Below are 21,867 nucleotides of genomic sequence, written 5' to 3' on the forward strand. Positions count from 1 at the left end.
ATTTGACCGTATTGCCCCTGGGCTGCTTCAATATGAAAAATTCTCTTTAGAAATCTTCTTTTAAACAATATTTAATCACAACCGTTTAGAAGAATATATGCATGCCAATTTTGTATATGGATCCGGTGCAGTAACCTGATCGCCCCCAAACCCTGAGTTCGGTAACTTAACAACACTGATTTTTCCTCCTTTATTTTGTAGGCTAATTTGAGATTGCGTTTGAGAGGTATAAAAAGTCTATTTAAAAAAAAAAAAGTATACATTTGATAAAAAAATTAAGAGAAATTTCACTAAGGCCCTTTGAACTTCCGGCCGATTTTGCAGACCTCCCTTGAACTTTAAAAACTCTCATTTTGGACCCTTAAACTTGCATTTTCTCTCACTTTAGACTCATCTATTAGTTTTCAATGTTAAATGCCCATTATACCCCTAGCCAGCCCACTTGAAATTCCAAAAATGCCCAAAACTACAGCACCCACCCTAGCCCAAAATGACACCGTTTTGGGCATAATTTTTTTTTTTTAAAAAAAAAAAAAAAAAAGCAAAGAAAAAAGAAAAAAGAAAAAAGAAAAAAAAAAAAAAAAAAAAGGAAAAAAGGGGGAGAAGGATCGGGCTTGGCCAAAATGGGGTGGTCCGGCCACCCCATTTTGGCCAAGGGGTGGCTCCAGCCACCCCGATATTACTCCTTTTTTTTTTTTAAAAAAAAAAAAAAATTTGTTTTTTTATTTTGTTTTTTTATTTTTTAAAAATAATAATTAATGCCCAAAACGACGTCGTTTTGGGCTGGGTGAGTTGTAATTTTTAGGGATCCAAAACGGTGTAGTTTTAATGAGGGGTATAATGGGTATGAAAAATTCAAGCCGTTAAATCTAACGTTGAAAACTGACGGAGGGGTCAAAAGTGAGAGAAAATGGATGTTTAAGGATCAAAAATGAGAGTTTTTGAAGTTCAAGAGGTCTGCAAAATCGGCCGAAAGTTTAGAGGGCCTTAGTGAAGTTTCCCCAAAAAATTAAAATAAGTTTTTAAGGGTTTAAAACTTAAAAATGGTTAAAATGTAGTTTTAATAAAATCTTAAAAATGAAATTTTTGTTTAAAATTTTTAGTTTTTAAACATAATTTCATAGAGGCTTTTACTATACTATTTGAATAGTTGATTTTAAATTAAAAGAAAACTTTCAAATCCATCAATTCCACGGCCTAAAAAAAACAGAAAATTGGTACCTCAATGGCATTCATCTTACATCACTTGGTCCTTCTTCAGGTCTCATCTATTATACGTCACTTCAAGTAGGTTACAATGTCGATGGTCATTGAAATTACTGCTTTATCCCCCTTCACCTGTCTCTCTCTATCTCTCAACAAAATGGCAAAATCAAGTAACAGTTGGGTGTCAGGTTTTCAACCCAGGGCAGGCCACGATTTACTGTAACTACAATCTAGCAGCTGGTTTGAACAACATATAAATTTGTAAACTAACCCTATAAATGTGAAAATAATAATAGGTTTTATATTTTTTTAGAGTGTATAAGAATTACATGTTTTTAGAACATATGTTTGTTTAATATATTAATTTGAAGGAATTTTCTTTCACACAGATTAGAAAAAATAATTTTTCCAAAAAAAAAAAAATTGATATAAATGGGGTTTAATGTACAAGAGTGGAATTATTGTAACATTAATTTAATTAGACATAACTATATTATTAGTTTTATATTTTAAAAGCTAAAGCCCGAAGAATAAAATAAAACAACATATGCTATTAATTTTTCTTTTATCCAAAGCAACATGGTAAAATAATATCTACTGGTCTATTTAGAATGTTAGAAAGAAGTGACTCAGATTTGATCTACGAGAGACCCCAATGGTATCACTGTAGGGCACAACATGTCAAAGAAATATAAAAAGAAGAAAAACAAAAAACGCACTTGAGAGAGATGAGAAAAGGGGGAGGTAGCGGGCGTGCTTGTCTGACCCTTGGAAGCTGAGAGCCCAAGAAGAAGAAGAAAAACAGTAAGAAAAACCTCTCTGAATCTGTATCCACACGTGATAATTAGCCCTTTTTTGTTCGTTCATTCATTGTGTTTTCTTTTTTTTTTCGTATGTCTAAGCTGCGGGTTAGATATAAGATATGTTTTGCAATGTTCTAATCTGAAACTCTGGTGGGTGTTTGTGATTTTGGGTTTCTTCTGCGGAATTTCCGAACTACGAATCGCGAATTTGCTTTGCCTTTTTGGAATTTTATAGCGGGGTTATTTGGGATTTCTTACAATTTTTAAGGTCTTACGAGGTAAACAAATTGGGAACTTCCTGTTTTTCCGTTGTGTTAGGACAGGGGTATCTGATTTGAGTCTTATTTCTATGACTTACGACATACTATAGGTACGTGGTTTTGGTTGTGATTTCATTGATTTTGTAGGCTGGGTTTTGAAGATTTATCGTTTTTGTTTTTTTGACATCATGGCAGGGGCAATTAATACTGTGATCATCATCAGTTTCCGAGACTTTTTTTTTTTTTTTGGGGGGTGGGGGGGTGGTGGATTTTTGATGTTTTGTATTTGATGGATCGCAGAAAGTGTATTCTTTTTTTGATGTACTTTTCCAGTAGGAGTAAGATATTTATAGTTCTCTTGTTCAAGGTGCTTAAGATTTCGAGGCTGAAAAGTGATGTAAAGTAACATATGTAGGTTTATACACCGTCTAGTCAATGTTTTGGAGTTGTTGGTTTATGTAATTGATATTTGTATGAATTTCATATATGATTTCGATTTTCATACATGGTTTAAAGCCATGGTGAATTCGCTCTGGGTGTCTTAGAGTTTTCACATCCAATACTAAATAGATCTATCTCTCTCTCCTTTGATGTTATTGTTGATGTGCAATGGGAGATGCGTTTAATAGTGTTTTTCCTGCTTATGTATAATATAGGTGGAGATAGAGGTAATTTATCTTTAATATATTTTGGTCAACCTATATGGATCCAATGGCCGAAGAGCAAATAGATTATGATGATGAAGAGTATGGAGGGGCTCAGAAGACACAATATCAAGGAAGTGGAGCCATACCTGCCCTTGCAGATGACGAACTGATGGGAGAAGATGACGACTATGATGATCTCTACAATGATGTTAATGTTGGAGAGGGTTTCCTGCAGCTGCACCGGTCTGAGGCGACACTGCCACCTGCTGGTGTTGGCAATGGAGGACTTCAAACTCAGAAAACTGATGTTCCTGGGCAAAGAGTGGAGGCTGGGGGCTCACAAGCACTCAACATTCCTGGTGTTTCAGTTGAAGGCAAGTATTCTAATGCTGGTGCTCATTATCCTGAGCAGAAGGAGGGGCCATCTGCTGTTAAGGGCGCAGAAGTTGGACCTGTTAGTTATCCAGATGGGCCAGTCTCACACAGAGGTAGGGTTGTGGACATGCCTCATGATGCCCAATTTAAAAGTATGGGGTTTCAAGGATCCACACCTGTGCCCCCCAATTCTGGGGCTGACCCTTCTGATATGCCTGGAAAAATTAGCAGTGAGCCCATGCCTGTGCTGAATTCTGGAACTGGTGGTCCTCGAACTGTTCCGCCTGCTAATCAAATCAGTGTGAATGTAAATGTCAATCATCCGATAGTTAATGAAAATCAGATCCGGCCCCCTGTAGAGAATGGTCAAACCATGCTGTTTGTGGGAGAACTACATTGGTGGACTACTGATTCAGAGCTTGAAAGTGTTTTATCTCAATATGGGAGGGTCAAGGAAATTAAGTTTTTTGATGAAAGAGCTAGTGGTAAATCCAAAGGCTATTGTCAGGTTGAATTCTATGAGGCAGCTGCAGCCACTGCATGCAAAGAGGGAATGAATGGTCATGCTTTCAATGGCCGAGCTTGTGTTGTGGCCTTTGCTTCTCCGCAAACATTAAAACAGATGGGAGCTTCATATGCGAACAAAAACCCACCTCAGACTCAGGCTCAACCTCAGGGAAGGAGGCCAATGAATGATGGTGCAGGGAGAGGGGGCAATATGAATTATCAAAGTGGAGATGGAGGAAGAAATTATGGACGGGGTGGATGGGGACGGGGTGGACAGGGTGTACTCAACCGAGGCCCTGGGAGGGGAAGAGGAGGGGCCATGGGTGCAAGGAACATGGTTGGGAACAATGGTGGAGTTGGAGGTGCCACTGGAGGAGGTTACGGTCAAGGCCTTGCAGGTCCTGCATTTGGGGGTCCTGCTGGTGGTATGATGAACCCACAGGGTATGATGGGATCTGGATTTGATCCAACATATATGGGTCGTGGAGGCGGGTATGGAGGGTTTCCAGGTCCTGCTTTTCCTGGAATGCTTCCATCTTTTCCAGCTGTTAATACAATGGGACTTGCTGGTGTGGCACCTCATGTCAACCCAGCCTTCTTTGGTCGGGGAATGGCAGCTAATGGAATGGGAATGATGGGTTCTGCTGGAATGGATGGTCATCATCCTGGGATGTGGAATGACACGAACATGGGTGGATGGGGAGGAGAAGAACATGGTAGAAGGACGAGGGAGTCAAGCTATGGTGGTGATGATGGTGCTTCTGAATATGGGTATGGTGAGGCAAATAATGAAAAAGGAGTGAGGTCAAGTGCTGCCTCTAGGGAAAAAGAACGGGGATCTGAGCGTGACTGGTCAGGAAACTCTGAGAGGAGGCCTCGTGAAGAGAGGGAACAGGACTGGGACAGGTCTGAAAGGGAGCCCAGGGAACACCGGTATAGGGAAGAGAAAGATAGTTATCGAGACCATCGGCCAAGAGAACGTGACGTGGGTTATGAGGATGAATGGGACAGAGGGCAGTCTTCTTCAAGACCTCGGAGCAGGTCCCGAGTGGTGCCGGAGGAAGATCGCAGGTCTCGATCTAGGGATGTTGATTATGGAAAAAGGAGACGCTTGCCATCAGAGTGACACAAGCATGATGTCATCTTCTTTGGCAGGTCTTATGAGACCTCACAATCTATGTTCTCAGTTGTAGATTTTCTCCCTTGGATCCTATTCTCTCTGGTTCTCAGCGGCCCCACATTCAGAGTGTGGCTTCCTTGAGGGAAGAAGTAAGTTCTACTTGTGTTGGTTGGAGAGAAGAACTAAATTTCCATTGCTTTCGTACTGCATGCTACCGAACTCATTAGATGCTTAGTATTTGTGTGCTGAAAAAACGATTGATTAACTTTCAATGGAATACCAATGTGGATATCTTTATGGGTTTTACTCCTGGTATCCTCCACTAGGTATCCCATTGGTGTTATGCTAATATCTATCTTCCAGACAATTGCTTTCTTCAACTGTGATATTGGTACACTTGAAACCTTCTTGCTGGTTTATAAGATTGAGAGTTCATCATTCATATGCTTTGAATGAAGTTATTTTTGTTTTTCAAATGGATAATTTAGCCTTTGGTAGATGCACATAGTAGTATGAAGTTTAAGTTCTATACTTCTTATATGATATCTTTTCTTTTTTTAACTCATGTTGCTGGTTGACTTTTTATGGCAATTCAGTATACCTCTACTACTTTGTTTTGATTTCAATTTTAATTGTACTTGTAAGTGTTATATAATTCGTTCATTTAGAATTTTTTATTGTTGGTGTAATAGCTATGTCAAGCTGATTCTTATGTTTCTTATGCATGTAAGAAAAATCTGAGTAATTCAAGGATTGGTGTGTCTAGCTGCTGTTGGTTTGAGTAAGTTTCAGCTTGGCTTTTGTTTTAGGTGTATGGTAGGTGAAAAGGAAGTTGCCAGTATTGTTTAGGGTAGTGAGACTCTATTAGTATGTTAGTTATTAATATCTCAGGAATAATCAAAATGAAGTATGTTATGGCCTTGTTTAACCCAACCATTAGTATAGCTTGAGCCACTGTTTCCAACTTTCCATCTGATCCCATAGGCTGGTGTTAGGGTTTAAACTCTGATATTCCTTTTCCCCAAAAGCCAAAATTTGCTAATGCTTCAAATTGACTTTATGGTCTTAGAAACTAATTGTAGAGCTGATGTTGTAAACTGTCCTCTTATTAGAGCTTGAATGGTATGCAAGGAAAGCCCCTTTTTTTTCAACAGCTTGGACGTCAGTTTTAACCCATGGCCAAAGAGTTCCCTGCTTCGTGCTTTGTGGCCTGTATAGTAGAGTAAATTAAAGTAGATTCACATGGTATCCTTTCCTCAATCAAATTACATGCTGAGTATTTTCACTCAATATCTTGTGCTATTTTGCTTTCTTGGAGACATAATTGTCAACATGTTTCTGCCAATAAGAGCAAAAAATTGTAGTAGCAAGTTGTGAGCCATGTGGCTAGCAGGTGAAGAATGGTTCTAGTTATAATCTTCATCAAATAACACTATCAACTTGTTTTCTGTTTGTGGTGGATGTGGTCATGAGGCATCACTCTCAAATATTGTTGATATTCAAATCTTGATTCATGACTGACAGCCAATCCTCTTCAACCTCTTTTTTGTGGTGTGTTACATTGAACGAAAGTACTTAGGATGTTGGTGTTACCTAGAGTAAAGCTGTAAGCTCTTTACTAGCATGCAAGAACTACAGTCTGCAACTATAGATATGACTGGGAATATGGAGTTGAGGGTGATAGTTCTAAGTATTGCATCTCATAGAGGTACAATGGCATAGGGCTGTACAATAAATGGAATAGGGGATACTTGAGTTTTTTTGCTTTCAGATTTTGATTTGTTTCTGTTTCTAATATATTTCGGTAATATTGAGTGATTGAGATGGATGGCGTCTTTCGCAGATTATTTTATTCCATGTCTATTGACCTGGGGGTTTTCTTTTTATCATTATATCCAGGGAGTGGAGTAGGCAACATTTTGTTTTCATGGTTGAATCAGCCTGTGCTGGTTTCATGGAGGAAGATGTGTTAAATGGGTGCCTTTATTGGATTCCTCTGGTGATGGCTTTGGTCTGCCAAGTGTGCAAAAGTAGCCTTATACCATCTAAAAATCTGTAAATTGTGCTCCTGCAAGAAATGTCTAGAAAGAGTTGAGTTTACAAATATTTCAAATAGTTGCATATTCGTGTACAGTTTGTGGATACAATCACCATGTCTGTCGGTCTCTCTGTAAAGCACAATACCTTTTTATTTTTTTGATAAGTCTATGTAAAGCACAATCTTGTGTAAAGTTGACTTTATGTATTAGGCCACAATGTGTAACGGTCTCTTTTGTTGTTTGACTGTATTGGTTCTATCTCTGAGCTTGTAAAAGTTTCGTAGGCCCATACTTGATGTATTGTAACTGATAATGTTTGTTCTTCACGTTAGGAGAGTCAGGGTCGAGCTATTAGTCCATTGTAACATATGGTCACTGTTTCAATTGTAATTGGTCATTGTAAAATTTGTACAACCCTGTTTCTGTTGAAGCAATGTCCCTGAAAGCAGAAAGGATTTCAGAGTTATTCTTTAATTGTATTATGTAAACTGTGAGGATTACTTGGGTTTAGGGTCAGGACTCAGGAGTCGTGTATTGATGCTACAGTATAATAGACTCGGGACCTGAAGATTTTTGGTTGCTTGGCATGGTGCTGCTCCTTGTGTACCTTTTGTTTTAACCTTTTATATGTATTTCGTTTTATCTGTGAAGCAGTTTCTTTTGTACTAACGGGTTTAGAATTTGTAAGTGTTCTTGTCCTGTTTGTTTAAATGGGATTTGGAATGTATCCCAATAATGTAAACTGGATCATGTTATTTTAGTAGTTTTGTTAGGACTGCATCATCTTTGATGGAGGTGTGCTTGCTCAGCGACTTGCTTCAGTGTGTTTTTCCTGATTGGTACTACTTGCTCAATGAAAGCTTACAAGGTTTTTATTCACAACTTCTTCTTTGTTGGAAGCTTCAGTGTCGCTTATCCAGTCGCTTCATCTATCCCCCTCTTTTTGTGGTGTTATTTTGTTAAGAGAATCTTTTTTACTAGAATTTGTTACTGAATTAATCTGCCAGTAATGGTGTAATTGAGCTTGGTTATCATTTTGGTTTGGTTTTCGTTGGTGGGTTTTCGGATTTGTTAATTATTTTTAATTTTTATTTTGTATGGGAAAGGAGAAAGTTGCATTCCTTATATTGAACTAATTATCCTTACCTATAATGCTATGACTCACATGAGTCACATTGTAGTTGTTGTGCCTCTTTGGTTACTGTGTTTAGGTTTTGATCTGGTCTATGCTGATTACCACAAAACAAAGGAGGTTTATTTATGGATTTTCTATTCTATTTGCTATCATACATGGGGTGCTCCCTTGGACTACCGAAAAATAAAAAACAATCCAAGTAATTCTGTGTGTTCAGCAGGTGACTTTTTGATGTGGTTGAAGATGCGTAGTTTACTTGATTTTTTGATTGATATGTTGGTTGGGACTAAAAGTTCTTAAATGTATAATTAACTTGTAAGCATTTTGCTTTTCAAGCTCTTATCACCATCCTCTTACAACATATTTCGTGGCTTTTCTGTTGGATTGAATCGTGCTTATAAAAGTGGGAGCCTTTTGTTTTCTCCCCTTTAGTTTTTAAAGGTTGTGGCCATAAGTAGTAAGATAGGCATAAGTTAAGCATCAAGTGGGGGACAGTTTTCGTCCAAAATCCCCTCAAAACGCGATTTGGTAGTTTTCTCCAACCTGGCCTATAAAATTGTCGTGTGTTTCTTAAACACATGAGAAGTACATTGACAAAATTGTATCGGAAGATGTTTTCAACCATTAGATTAGAATACCAGTACAAGTCTAAAGGGCATTTAAGCCACAAAGAGTAAATGGTGCAAAAGGGTAGACATCAACTTTTGCAACCGTTCTACAAGGGCATGGAGTAAAGTGCAGGAGAAGCACCAGCTGTGTTTATATATAACTTCTTGTCATTAGGATTAATTTGAAGTTTTTCCGCCAATAATCTCAACTTTTAAACCTTATCTCATATGATCAGTGACTAAACTGTTTTCTATATCTTCCACATTTATTTGAGATGTTATTGTTGTTAACGGTTTAAATAGTGCTACGACATTTAACGTGACAACGAATTTACTATATATATAATAACAAATTTATTGTTAAATTTGTGAAATCTAAGGCATTTAAAAAATATTATTGGGATTGACATATTAGTATTTTGGGGTATTTGTTAACCTACCCAATTGATAATAGAAGGAGAATAATGTGAAAAATTCAAGGATATGAAATATCTCCGCTCGCCTACTCTTGATACATGGAGTTAAAAGTAAGATATTTGTAAGCCTACAAAGTTATATAGATAATGTAATTTTCAATACGTTTTGTGCGCATGTCTTTACTTAATGCCAGGTTGAGTAGAGAGAAAGCATTGATTATCCAATGCAAAGAAATATAATTGATTTCCCTATTACATTTTTTTTTTGTTCCACAGAAATTAAATCCATCGAATGACCAAGAATGTTACAGGACGGACAGAAATTTCCTGAAATTTGTGTCCTTACAGGATTATTTATATGATTATTAGGATTAAATGCAAATAATAATTATAATATTTCAAATCGTTTGGTCACATTTCATGTAAAAAAAATTCAACTATAAAAGTGAACAAGTATCATATCATATGAATTAATTCAATGATTAAAAGGGGACACAAAAAAAATAAAATAAAAATAAAAATAAAGAAAAGAAGAAACTTTTATTTAGATTTTGTGGAACCACTAGCACAATTTGTAAATACTAATTAACAAAAATGTCATCCTTTGAAATTCACATTTCCATTTTTCTTTTATTCGGAAATCTATTCTTTTTTTGATGACGCTTTATCCGGAATTCATTCCATGAATCACCACACAAATTAACGTCTAAGAAAATTACAATCAGAGACGCACATCAATCACTACTCTTTACGTAAGTCTCATATTATTGGCTATGTATCATGTATGCAGCTTAGAAGGAGAAGAAGGCAGCAACAGCACCGGCCACCACGGCTCCAACGACGCCGACAGCTTTGAGGGAGGTGGCGCCACCAGCAGGCCCAGGACTCGAAGCCTGATCAGCGCTAGGAGGGAAAGCTTCAACAGACACAGGTTCTCCAACTGGGGCGGCCTCAGCCACTTCTTCACCGCTTGGCCCATCGGAGTTTCCGATGTCGTCCGAGGATGGGCCAGTGGCAGGAGTAGAGGTGGGGGTGGAGGCTGGGGCTGAAGAAACCAAAGCCAGCCCGGCAATGGCGAAGACAACCAGAAGAAGAACCATAACTTGGCGCGCCATGTTTGGTTTGATCAATCAAACGATCGATATATACAGCTTTTTGTGAATGTTTTGAAGAAGATAGGCAGGGAATGCAGTAGTTCTCTAGTGTGGTTAATTAGAGAATCACCGCAGGTGAGGGAGAATGAGGAGGCCGGGAGGGGTTGATATATGGAGGGATATTGCAATTAGGGAAGAATGGTGGGCGTGGAGTGCGGGTAGGGTCGTTGGTTGCGGAGTACTGTGAGGAAGGCCACGGATGGGTGGGAGAGTTTGTTAATTAAATGCTAATCTCAGTTAAGCTTACGTCATTTTTAGTTTAAATCGTTGGTTGTCTTGGAGTTGGTGATGCAATTGCTGTTTCTCGTTCACTAGATATTTGGTGCTAATTATTGGGTTGACAATTTTTCATGCCCAACTAATTAATTCATTATATATGTCTAATTTTATAAGCCTAATTTTCTAATTTTATCATGTGGCAATCCATACCTTATTCATGACTTCTCTAGTTGTTGCCTTGGCAAGACCATGGGCTGCCCAATTAGCTATTCTTCGAGTGTAACGAATCTCCCAATGCTTTAATTTGTTAAGCACGACCTTTATATCCTTTAGTACTTGCCCATATTTTCTCCACTTTTGATTATAGCCATTGAGTGTCTTTTGATAAGAAAGACATATCATGTAATTTTAGTGCGAATATAGTTTGGGGTACAACAAATCTTTTACAAATTTATATGACTGTCTACATTATATTTATTACGTCAACTATTAAAATATATATTATTGCCTTGCAATTCATCCAGCACATCATATTTATAAACTGACGCGACAATCTACACGATACTTATCATGTCAATCATTAAAATATAGATTATTGTGTATGACACTTATTTTATAAAATATGAATTGTCATGCCACATGAATTTGTAAGAGTGCATTTGACATTGCGATTTCGTAAATAAAAACTGTGATTTTAAATTAAATCGAGAAAAAAATGTATTGTTTGAGAGTGTATTTTTTAAAAAATTAAATTTGAAAAGGAAGAAAAATTTATGGTTTTCAAATCGTATGTATAAGGGTGTATTTTTAAAAACGCACGAGTTTAAAGGCCAAACTATGATTCAACCAAGCACTCAACTACATTTTTAAAAATTGATGATGAAACTGTGCGTTTTAAAATCTAAACCAACCTTAAGAAGCAGGCTCACACAACAATCCACGGCCCATACACAGAAGCGGTCCAGAGTCCAGACCCAAACCCTAATAAGGAAGCGGTATAACTAGTACGAGTTAGGGCTTTGAAAAACAAAAAACCAGAGGGAGCTAGTGAACCCCTCCACTCTTCTACACAGAGCGCACCTCTCGAAGGTTCTTCAACTTTCACGCTGATCCTCACCACCGTCGCACATCGCTCATTTCCATCTTTGGTAGGTGAGAAATGGCGCTGGCGTTCGACGATTTCGGGAGGCCGTTCATAATAATAAGGGAGCAGGAGCAGAAGACGAGGCTGAGAGGGTTGGATGCGCAGAAGGCCAACATTTCGGCGGGAAAGGCCGTCGCTCGCATTCTCCGCACGTCCCTCGGCCCCAAGGGCATGGACAAGATGCTCCAGAGCCCTGACGGCGACGTCACCATCAGTATGTCTATCTATGCTCAGTGTTTTTGTTCAATTAGCGAATTTCGAAGTTTTAATTTGCTATTGATGTTATAGGCACTTGATCTGAATTAGTTGGTTACTTGAGTAGGGAAAATGGCTTGTGTAGATCTATGTATGCGCTATGTGCCATAGCAACTAGTCAGTGAGGAAGTGATGTGTGCTTTAGTGTCATTTCCTACGATTATTTGAGGGTATAGGTCCATAGTTGAGGGATTTGATTTGGATGGAACCGGGCTGGAGCAGAAGATTTAAGTGGTTCCTCTAATTTTCTGTCGAGGTTTGAGCTTCTAGGGTCCCTTCTGTTATCACCTTTTCCTCTGGATACTGGGAATAACCCTTTTTGAACAATATTCTGAAGAAAATGCTCTTTTTTTGTTTGTTTTTGTTTTTGGGTAAAATCATTTCCAAGTGAAATCCCTGAATGAAGACTGCTAAGTCTTCATGAATCCGCAAGAGACCACTAAGGGTGTCCCTCTAGGGTTTTGGTTTGAGGGTGTGCCCTCTAGACTACTGCTATCCTTTGTTCTGTTGGTGTTTTGATTTTATTGCGTCGCCTGCATTAGGAAGTAGAAATGAGAAGATTTCAGTAATTTTTTTAATCTTTTAATCTATTTATTTATTTTGTTTTGGGTGTCTCTTACCTGTTATTTTCTTTGTCGTCAGGCAATGATGGTGCAACAATCTTGGAGCAGATGGATGTGGACAATCAAATTGCAAAGCTGATGGTTGAACTGTCCCGGAGTCAGGATTATGAGATTGGTGATGGCACGACTGGAGTTGTTGTCATGGCTGGTGCACTTCTGGAGCAGGCTGAGCAGCTCTTGGAACGCGGTATTCATCCCATTCGGATTGCAGAGGGCTATGAGATGGCCTCAAGGATAGCTGTTGAGCATTTGGACCGTATTGCTCAGAAGTACGATTTTGGAGTGTCAAATATTGAGCCTTTGGTTCAAACTTGCATGACTACTTTGTCCTCGAAGATGTAAGTTCGGTTTATGCTCTTTTTTAGTTTCAGCACCATGCTTGGCAGTGCCTTTGTGGCATCAGTATGGCATTTTCTTCACCATTATGCTATTTAATGGCTCCTGTCTCTGGTGTTGTCTGAATTTGAATATTATGGTCTACTTTCATGCTCCTATTCTGCTCTTCTTTTTAGGAAGTTATTGGTGATGAATTGCAACTAGCATTGCTCAGAAAAAGAATAAAAGAAAAAGAAAAAGAAGAAACACAAAATTGCAACACTAAAATGTGTTTGTACTGGCTCTCATGTATTGCCTTTTTATGTTCAATATATGAGTAAACTGTGATATTCATTTGCTTGTCCTTTTCATTTTTCGCCAACCAAATTGTGGTAATGCATATGATGTCGCAAAGCCATGTCATAGTTTTCATGGTTTTGCCACTGGTTGGTGAATTTCACTAATTGTTTAAATTTTTTTTTTCCTAATATTGCATGTAAATTTTGCCACAAACCTCCAGATTTATTTTTTATTTTTTATGAATCATGATTCATGGGCACAGTCCCAATGAGCTTGAGCTGATGTCCAGTGGGCAAATGTTATGACTGGAAAGTTGACAGAGATGTCCTTCTTAGTAGCTACGGAAGCAATCAATATAGCAGTGAAAATGCATTAACTTCTGCATTTATGAAAGGCCCAGCGAACTGGAGCTGATGTCCAAGATGTGACTAGCCAAGTCATATTTATCTAGTTTTTATTTTATGGTAACTAGTTGTATGGGCCAGGCCTGATCTGTAGTCGGTAAATGGTTCCCAAGTTTTACACAGTTGTTTTAATCTGCTTTATTATTGACGGAGGATGTCAAAAGGAAGTTTTTGAGCGCATTATAGTGGCACTTGAAGTGGTTAGAAGCGCTCTGCCAGCTTTTCTCATATTACATTGAGGAAGTTCTTTTTTTTTTTTTTTTTTTTTTTTTGTTAATTTTTTTATTTTAAATGAAAAATTTTGACCCTAAAATTGGCATTCAAGGAAGGGCAATGGTGGTCGATAACATTTATGGAACTTTTTTGATGGTGTATCTTTTATCTGTTATGTACTGTGCATGTGATGCCTTTTACATTATATTGCAGTGTCAATCGATGCAAGCGCAGTTTGGCTGAGATTGCTGTTAAAGCAGTTCTTGCTGTGGCTGATTTAGAGAGGAAGGATGTTCGCCTAGACTTAATAAAAGTAGATGGGAAAGTAGGGGGTAAGTTGGAAGATACTGAGCTAATATACGGAATTGTTGTTGACAAGGATATGAGCCATCCACAGATGCCAAAGCAAATTGAAGATGCAAAAATTGCGATCTTGACTTGCCCCTTTGAGCCACCGAAGCCAAAGACTAAACATAAGGTCGATATTGATACGGTGGAAAAGTTCCAGACATTACGCTTGCAAGAACAGAAGTATTTTGATGATATGGTTCAAAAATGCAAGGTGGGATAGCAATGTGAAGTTCAATAGAATCTTTAGCATTAAAAACCTTTTTCCAACCTCTATGACAATTTTATTTTATTTTATCTTATTTTACTTTTTTTTTTTGGTAGTTTTTTTCTCCTCTGGAATCTACTAAATTTGTGAATTTAAGTTTCTTCTTTCTTCCTTAAGCTGGTTTACTTGGGTTTCATGATATACAAATCAAAATGCTTTTTCCAGGTGCATATCTTTATTTTTGTCACCATGCCTATGGGTTAGGGGAAGTCTGATTTAGTGAGTTGCAGGATGTTGGTGCTACCTTGGTTATCTGTCAATGGGGGTTCGATGATGAAGCAAATCATTTGTTGATGCACAGGAACTTACCGGCTGTCAGATGGGTCGGTGGTGTGGAGTTAGAACTGATAGCAATAGCTACAGGTTTGTCTTGTTTAAGCTTTTTCCTTTTTCAACTCCTGATGTAATGCATTTATATATTTTGAGAGATCACATTGGAAATTTTTGTGGATTCTACAGTTTTGCCTTGTTTATCTACCATCAAATAATGGTGTTGGCGTCTTTGTAGGTGGAAGAATTGTGCCAAGGTTCCAAGAATTGACCCCAGAAAAGTTGGGAAAGGTATTTCTTCCTCCTTTATTATCGATGTTGTTCCTGCTAGTGCTCTGATTGTATAATGTATGTAGAGCTACATATGTTTTATTTTCTGAAACTAATGGAAATGCATATTATTGTCCTACTGTGACATAGTCTCAGTTCATAGATGAAGTTGCTGTTAGATGGGAACAACTGTGGAGAGATAATTTTATATGAATAGATTTAAGACATCATTGATAAAATATTTTTCTTAATTTGTACCTCATGGTGTTTTTCACAATGATACTGAACTTGCAGTTTATGTTTCTCACATTTTGCTTGATTCACATAAGTTAATCTTCCAACATTGCTTCTCTATGACCCTAAAACTTTTATTTACATTTTTTATAGGCTGGTTTGGTTCAAGAAAAATCATTTGGTACAACGAAAGATCGAATGTTGTACATTGAACATTGTGCAAATTCAAGGGCTGTAACCGTATTTATTCGTGGAGGTACGTTTATGTTTTGTGCCCTGTTACTTTTGCAATCATAATCTTAGCTTATTATAATTCTTTGTCAATAATGCTCCTAGTTATCCAGAGAAAAAGCTCTGAACTATAGCTGTGAATGATCTAGTTTATATCTATTTCGGCAGCATCATATGTGAACTTATGTGTAGATATGAAGCATGATGTATTATATTATGAAAGGAGGCTACTCACTTTCAACTTGTTAGGATAGTTGTCAACAAATAAGAACGAATGGAAATATAAAGTAGAGGGAAAAACTGAGAATGAATGATATTTAATGCATTTGATGATCTCATTCCATGTTTTGGTGTTAAATAATGCAATAGGTAACAAAATGATGATAGAGGAGACAAAGCGCAGCATCCATGATGCCTTGTGTGTTGCAAGGAATCTCATTCGCAACAATTCTATTGTGTATGGTGGTGGCTCAGCTGAGATTTCTTGTTCAGTTGCTGTAGAGGCCGCTGCAGATAGATATCCAGGAGTTGAGCAGGTATGACTGTTTCTCTTGGTATCCTATCATTTTGATTAATAGGTTGTACTGACCATCTCGTCCTTTCATCTGCAGTATGCTATCAGAGCATTCGCTGATGCTTTGGATGCTATCCCCATGGCACTTGCGGAGAATAGTGGACTCCAACCCATTGAAACGCTATCTGTAGTGAAGTCACAGCAAATTAAGGTAAATGGAACACTATTTTAATTTTATTCTGTCCTGATGGTTCTGGTTTCCTCTCCCCCGTGCACCAGGAGTGTAACTGTAGGGCAATCGTAGCATTGCATTATGGAAACGATTGTGATCATCATTTTGGATTTAATATGCAGGAGAACAATCCCTACTGCGGAATAGATTGCAATGATGTTGGCACCAATGACATGCGTGAGCAAAATGTGTTCGAGACTCTGATTGGGAAGCAGCAGCAGATCCTGCTGGCAACTCAAGTTGTCAAGATGATACTGAAAATTGACGATGTTATCTCACCTTCTGAATACTGATATGTCCAGGTCTAAGCTCTATAATTCTGCTTCACTTGAGCTCTCGGGTATTTTGTTGGTTTTATTTGGTGTCTCGAGTGACTCTGAGACCATAATGTTCTCTTGGATGGAAACTTGTTGCTCATAGATTTTGGAGTGCCTTTGATTGAAATTGCAGTACGCTTTCTCTTGTGGTTAATGGGTTGATTTTGCTGTTCCTTTTTGTTAATCAACTGATGGCCATCCCTGTCAACTTCTGCTGTTGTATTGACATGTGTTTGCATCTTGAGGTCTCATGCCCCCTCTCTCTCTCTCTCTCTCTCTCTCTCTCCTCTCTATTGCTCTCTATTGCACACATCCGATAATTTGTACTCACATGGTGCAACCCACGGGAAATGCTGATTATGAGATGGTGCGATGATGTATGCGCTAAATAATGCGCCGGCGATTGTCTGGCTTGACAGTTGACACCAATAATTTTTTAAATACTTAAAAATAGTATTGCATGTTCCAGAACCACAGATTTTGCGTTCTTTCGTACGTTGTGCAAAAGTTGGAAGGATGAGCTGTTTTTTGAGTGGTTCGAAGAAGTTCAACTTATATTTAGCTTTCGTTGATTAGTTCATCAAATTGGCTCCAATCGTTTCCTTGTTTGGGTGAAAGTTGTTAACATAAGTAGGTTGTCTATTGTTGATACTTTCTGAGAGAGAGAGAGAGAGAGAGAGAGAGAGAGATCATGTTGCTAAGGTTTAGACATTGCACCCAAAAAGAAAATCAGATGGAGCACAAACTGTGTTCAGCACAGTGATGGGGTCTGATATTGTCGTTGTCCCCCAAAGCGTATTGCTTGTGCCCAGAACTAACAGCAGAACTGAAGTACTCAATTATGTCCACATGTTATTCATCCCTCCCTCGCGGGCGGTTTTCTTTTCAAACCGACTCTGCCACGTAAGAGTGAAAAACCAAGGTTAAATGGATCGACATACAACATAATCGACAAAGTTCTTCACAGACGACGATTAATGACAAAAAGATTAGAGGACAAGGATCTACTGTCGGTGGATGAACTCATGTACCTATTTGTACTATAGATATGTTGCACATAATTTTTTCTATCATTTTTTAACTAATTTTTTTTTAAAAAAAATTATCATTAGATCTGGGAATTTCACAAATTCTATAGTAGATTCACTCATCCACAGTGCAGAAATAGATTAAAGATAAAATGGAGAATGATTTTTATAATTTCTCATTGTTATAATATTAAATATTGTTTGCATGCTGTTTCTTTATAGAGTTCTTTATCCCTTGATGTTGTGCGTTTCTAAATGTAATACATGATCGATTAAAAAATAGGGAGAACTCGTGACACCTACAAAGAGAATGGTCCCATGCTTGCATTTTCCTCCTTCCTTTTTATGATTCTATCTACTAGTTTGGCTTCTCTCTAGTTATCTCCCACGTTAGTCGGTATGAAAGAGTTAACATTACTCATTTTCGTTGATTGAAATTTGAAGCCAAGGCAAACTCTATCTGTGTCGACCCTAGACTTGGTATTTATTGACGGAATGGTGTTACTGTTGGCCATTATGTTGATTGGCGGTGTACATTTATGGCAACTGGACTTGTCGGAGAGACAAATCCCTTTTACATGGTAGGGGCATTTGCTTCGTGATGGTTGGATAGAATAGTGGTATTGGGGAGTTACTTCCCGGCAACAACTTTCTAATCTATTATCTATGGGCTGCTCCTGTAAGTTTCCAGAGAAACACACCTGCAGTTGAAATGTGAGCCCCAAACACATGGCCCCATTAATAACATTTATTTTCTCCCACGTTAGCTCAGTGCAGACACACTGGCTCATCCCCATGTGACGAGAACCCATGTGGACCAATAATGGGGATCGAGCAGAGAGAGAGAGAGAGAGAGAGATTAGATGTATATAAGGCTCATTTCATTAATGAACAACGATTATATAACACTTTTATAAAGTTAATATACAAGAACTTGGATCCTAATTGTCTTGTTCTTTTTCCTTCCGTACTTCTTGTCGTTTTACCGTCACCTTTGACCTTGGGCTCTCCTAATTAAGTCCTAGTCAAGAGCCACTCATGATCATCGATCAGCAACGCGCGCCCTTCTTGCACCCAAGTGCACCCGCTCCGGCTGTGATTGCACTGACGAGCGAAGATGGTCTTGCTCCCAAGCTCGATGCCCTGGCGTAGCTAGAAGATGCTCCTGCCCCAGAAGCAGTGAAGAAAGCACCGTTCAACAGCAGGTCTCCTTCAGACCTCCAATTCCATTTCTTCCACTCGCTCTGTGGTGAACTCTCGTGTTTAGTTACCTGCAAATTAGTCACCTTCTTCCCATTAGTCATTTGAATATATCCATATATATATCAAGCTTAAATTAAGGTGAGTCTGATTGAATATATAGTTCTCAGTACTTCTCTCACCTCCTTGTTGAATCTGTCATTGGGAGCAAGGAATCTGTTCCCTTGGCTGTTTATAGTTGGAGCAGCACTGCCACCAATTGCATACATTTCCCAGTGGGAGTAGTCATTGTTCACCACATGGAAATAACCATGTCTACATCTGCAAACAAATTCAATCATTCTCTTAATTACACCCAATTAAACTTAATTCATTGATCGATCATGATGAACTTAAATTTAATTTAATTAATTAATTACCTTGGCATCCTTTGCACAAGCCCTTCTCCAAAATGGTTGAAGGCTATGGTGACTTGCATGTCTTTATCTTTTGTGTAGGAATCACTGTGCCCCAAGAGCATCACCTTGTTATGATGTGTCATGTAATTGTTAGAGATGGTTATCGCCGTGGATCCATGAATTGCATCAATTAGCCCGTCACGGCAATTTGACAACGAGCAATGATCCACCCACACGTGGCTTCCACCGAATATTGAAATTCCATCACCGTCCGATACAGTCCTCCACCCATAATGCCCAGGAGAGTCCCTCACATAAGCATTCCCTCCTTGCTTGCAATCATGAATGTTAAGGCCATGAATAATAATATTGGTCACGTACTGTATAGTAATGCATGGTCCCCCGGCAATGTGCACGCTTGCTCCACGACCGTCGATTGTCTTGAACGAATTCATGATCAGCTCCTCCTTCAGCTTGATAGTCATGCTGCTTTTGAAAATGATCCACAAAGGCTCGTCTTGGATCACACCATATCTGAGAGTGCCAGGCTTGGGGGTCACAGGGTTATCGTCACCGGAGTCTGTCACCACATATATTTTTCCATCCCTGCCACCAATGGCATGCTTCCCAAACCCAATTGCACAATCCGCCAACCGCTGGCGGTTTTTCTCCCAATTCGGGTCGCACCGCCAGCAATCGTCAATGGGATTCCCAGACCCACAAGAGAGGTAGCCTAAGTTTCTCCTAGACGAGGCATTGATGCTCCTGCAACCATCAAAAAAGAAGAACAAATTGGAGAATTAATGACACATAGTAATATATTAATCAGCATGATACGTACATTAACTAACTAACTAACTATTCAAAGGTTTCAGTGTCATACTTGTGTACTTCTTGTACTACAAATTCTGGGTCTTGAACTGGGGAGGCTATGGAGATTGGAGCTAGAAGAGCAAAAAGTAAGAAAAGAGTGATGATCAGTGGAATTGCCATTGTCTTCTGATCTGTGTATTAATGGCAAGAAATACACGAAGAGAAGAGACTAGCTAGCTAGGCAGAGAGCAAACGGTTGTGAGGAAGTTGGGAGGTGGTGGTGTGCTTATATAGGGAATAAAACGGACCAAATTTGATCTTGTTGATACTCATACCTGTTTCTCTTTTCTGGTTCTAAAAAACAAAATTAATTTATCCGAAAAAAAATAATAGTAATAAATAAAGAGGGTTAAAGAGCCTGATTAAATTAAACAATATGCTTGGGGCCACCAACCCCATGATTTATGGTTTAGACTTTAGAGGGAGGTCCAAAAATCCAATCCAGTAAGTTTGGCCGTCATTGCCGTCAAGCAAGCTCTCTGTCAGAATCTCTTTCTACCCTTTTTTTTTCTTTATTTGCCTGAAAATTAGGGGAACATTGTTAAGGCGGTGGAGTCATAATTTGTGGATTATTATGTGTTTTGGTCAACTTATTGAGCTAGCTAGGGTTTTAGAATGGCACGCACTCAATTACTTTTCATTTGACACATTTGCTCATGTTCACGTATCACGTTGGAGTTATGTTGAGGTATATATATCAAATTATATAAGTTAATCCTAAATTGACTTATTTAAGTAAACGGGTCATACCCTTCAAGTTTCACCTGCTAATTTTGTGTTTGATTTATATAGGATTCGCGATTCGTGTAAAAAATTATTAACTCTAAAAAAAAAAAAAAAATAAAAAAAAATTAACAAATAACTCAAACACAAAACACTCTTAGAAATACAAAAATAATTTTTACCGAACAATTTTTGTAATAAATAAAAAAAACCCCAAAACACATTATTTTCTGATCATCTTGCATTATTTACTGTACACCGACACTTTCTCAATGAAATTTTTCTGTCGGTGTTGCGCTGAAAATGTATACTCCCCAACTTTCTTTCTCCATCACACAAACACCTTCTGACTTCTTTTGCATCTAGTTATTACGGTCGATCGTTCAAATAGGTTTAATTTCCCCTTTAATTAATATTTGTTTCAACATTCATAATTAACCCGTTTGCCTATCATTATGAGGGCGTTGAAAGCACTGAAAAATGATTATTTTTTCACTGATGATCATATATTTATTTATTTATTTATTCATGCTTACATGATTGAATTACATTGGTTTTGGAAGATTTTTTTTTTTTTTTAAAGAGAACGATATAAGATTGAAATAATCCATTGAAAGAAAACAGAGTATAACGTAGGGAAGGGGGGAGGGGGAGATGAGGAGATCGACGGACAATTCTTTCTAATGCACTTGGTCGTTGGAGGCTGACAATTCTGGCACAAGCATTATCCATTTATCCCTATCTATATTGGGAAAGTCGATGAATAATTTGAATCTATAGTGTTCTATGTCTACCCTCTCTGCCCATAGTGGAAAGTTTGAAAATTGTCTTTGTAATTTTTTTAAAATTAAATATTTTACTTAATAAATCTTATTTATTGAAGAAAAATTTGAACCCACATTTTTTAAAAAGTGTTAAAATATTAATTAAATAATAATTATTTCATATTAACTTAAACATTTTAAGATAATTAGTGATTTAACCGTATAATTGTTACACTCTTATCTCATTCACGTATCATTAATTTAGAGAGACATATACCGATAAGTTCTATTACAAATTGAGTGTTAGTTTATTTTTTTATTTATTATTTGTTAGTTTGATTATGTTATGTATATAGTCTTACCTTAAAAAAAAAAAAAAATCCTTTTTAATATATATATATATATATATATAGAATTTTGCAGCCCACATGGGTCCGTACTATCCGTCAATTTG

At 37.9% G+C, this 21,867-nt stretch overlaps 4 protein-coding genes across 5 annotated transcripts; 2 read left to right on the forward strand and 2 right to left on the reverse strand.

Annotated features, from left to right (window-relative positions):
* The first annotated feature begins 1,885 nt into the window (after positions 1-1,885).
* On the forward strand, positions 1,886-7,536 carry LOC132177314 (RNA-binding (RRM/RBD/RNP motifs) family protein). Of its 2 annotated transcripts, XR_009439743.2 has the most exons (3): positions 1,886-2,010; positions 2,926-5,067; positions 6,818-7,536. XR_009439743.2 is itself a non-coding variant. In XM_059589581.2 (2 exons), exon 2 carries the CDS (start codon positions 2,972-2,974, stop codon positions 4,922-4,924), a length of 1,953 nt encoding a protein of 650 aa, XP_059445564.2. In that variant the 5' UTR covers positions 1,886-2,010; positions 2,926-2,971; the 3' UTR covers positions 4,925-5,379. The 2 variants fall into 2 exon arrangements, 1 of the variants encoding a protein (XP_059445564.2); XM_059589581.2 differs by lacking the exon at positions 6,818-7,536 and having other exon boundaries at positions 2,926-5,379.
* A 2,196-nt stretch (positions 7,537-9,732) lies between these two features.
* LOC148586638 (uncharacterized) lies at positions 9,733-10,328 on the reverse strand. Its single transcript, XM_088515076.1, has one exon. It carries the CDS (start codon positions 10,229-10,231, stop codon positions 9,908-9,910), a length of 324 nt encoding a protein of 107 aa, XP_088371202.1. The 5' UTR covers positions 10,232-10,328; the 3' UTR covers positions 9,733-9,907.
* A 1,190-nt stretch (positions 10,329-11,518) lies between these two features.
* LOC132177797 (T-complex protein 1 subunit epsilon) lies at positions 11,519-16,581 on the forward strand. Its single transcript, XM_059590254.2, has 9 exons — positions 11,519-11,847; positions 12,531-12,849; positions 13,957-14,305; positions 14,590-14,722; positions 14,868-14,920; positions 15,287-15,389; positions 15,734-15,900; positions 15,976-16,089; positions 16,233-16,581. Exons 1-9 carry the CDS (start codon positions 11,649-11,651, stop codon positions 16,401-16,403), a joined length of 1,608 nt encoding a protein of 535 aa, XP_059446237.1. The 5' UTR covers positions 11,519-11,648; the 3' UTR covers positions 16,404-16,581.
* A 1,733-nt stretch (positions 16,582-18,314) lies between these two features.
* Positions 18,315-20,141, reverse strand: LOC132177605 (putative pectate lyase 18). The gene is made up of 4 exons (XM_059589995.2): positions 19,937-20,141; positions 19,075-19,818; positions 18,838-18,976; positions 18,315-18,726 (listed from the first exon to the last, which is right to left on the reverse strand). Exons 1-4 carry the CDS (start codon positions 20,044-20,046, stop codon positions 18,505-18,507), a joined length of 1,215 nt encoding a protein of 404 aa, XP_059445978.2. The 5' UTR covers positions 20,047-20,141; the 3' UTR covers positions 18,315-18,504.
* Positions 20,142-21,867: the final 1,726 nt, after the last annotated feature.

The sequence above is a fragment of the Corylus avellana genome, chromosome 4, assembly GCF_965113065.1.
Source record: "Corylus avellana chromosome 4, dhCorAvel1.hap1.2, whole genome shotgun sequence".
Classification (NCBI taxonomy): Eukaryota; Viridiplantae; Streptophyta; class Magnoliopsida; order Fagales; family Betulaceae; genus Corylus; species Corylus avellana.

Bases quoted from the DNA above. Each gene is read 5' to 3' on its own strand.
- LOC132177314 (XM_059589581.2), top strand. From the start codon at position 2,972: ATGGATCCAATGGCCGAAGAGCAAATAGATTATGATGATGAAGAGTAT.
- LOC148586638 (XM_088515076.1), bottom strand. From the start codon at position 10,231: ATGGCGCGCCAAGTTATGGTTCTTCTTCTGGTTGTCTTCGCCATTGCC.
- LOC132177797 (XM_059590254.2), top strand. From the start codon at position 11,649: ATGGCGCTGGCGTTCGACGATTTCGGGAGGCCGTTCATAATAATAAGG. The intron at 12,850-13,956 runs GTAAGTTCGGTT...ATTATATTGCAG, and splicing joins ACTACTTTGTCCTCGAAGAT to TGTCAATCGATGCAAGCGCA. The intron at 14,723-14,867 runs GTTTGTCTTGTT...GCGTCTTTGTAG, and splicing joins ACTGATAGCAATAGCTACAG to GTGGAAGAATTGTGCCAAGG.
- LOC132177605 (XM_059589995.2), bottom strand. From the start codon at position 20,046: ATGGCAATTCCACTGATCATCACTCTTTTCTTACTTTTTGCTCTTCTA. The intron at 19,819-19,936 runs GTATGACACTGA...TGATGGTTGCAG, and splicing joins GTAGTACAAGAAGTACACAA to GAGCATCAATGCCTCGTCTA. The intron at 18,727-18,837 runs GTGAGAGAAGTA...ACTAATTTGCAG, and splicing joins ATGACAGATTCAACAAGGAG to GTAACTAAACACGAGAGTTC.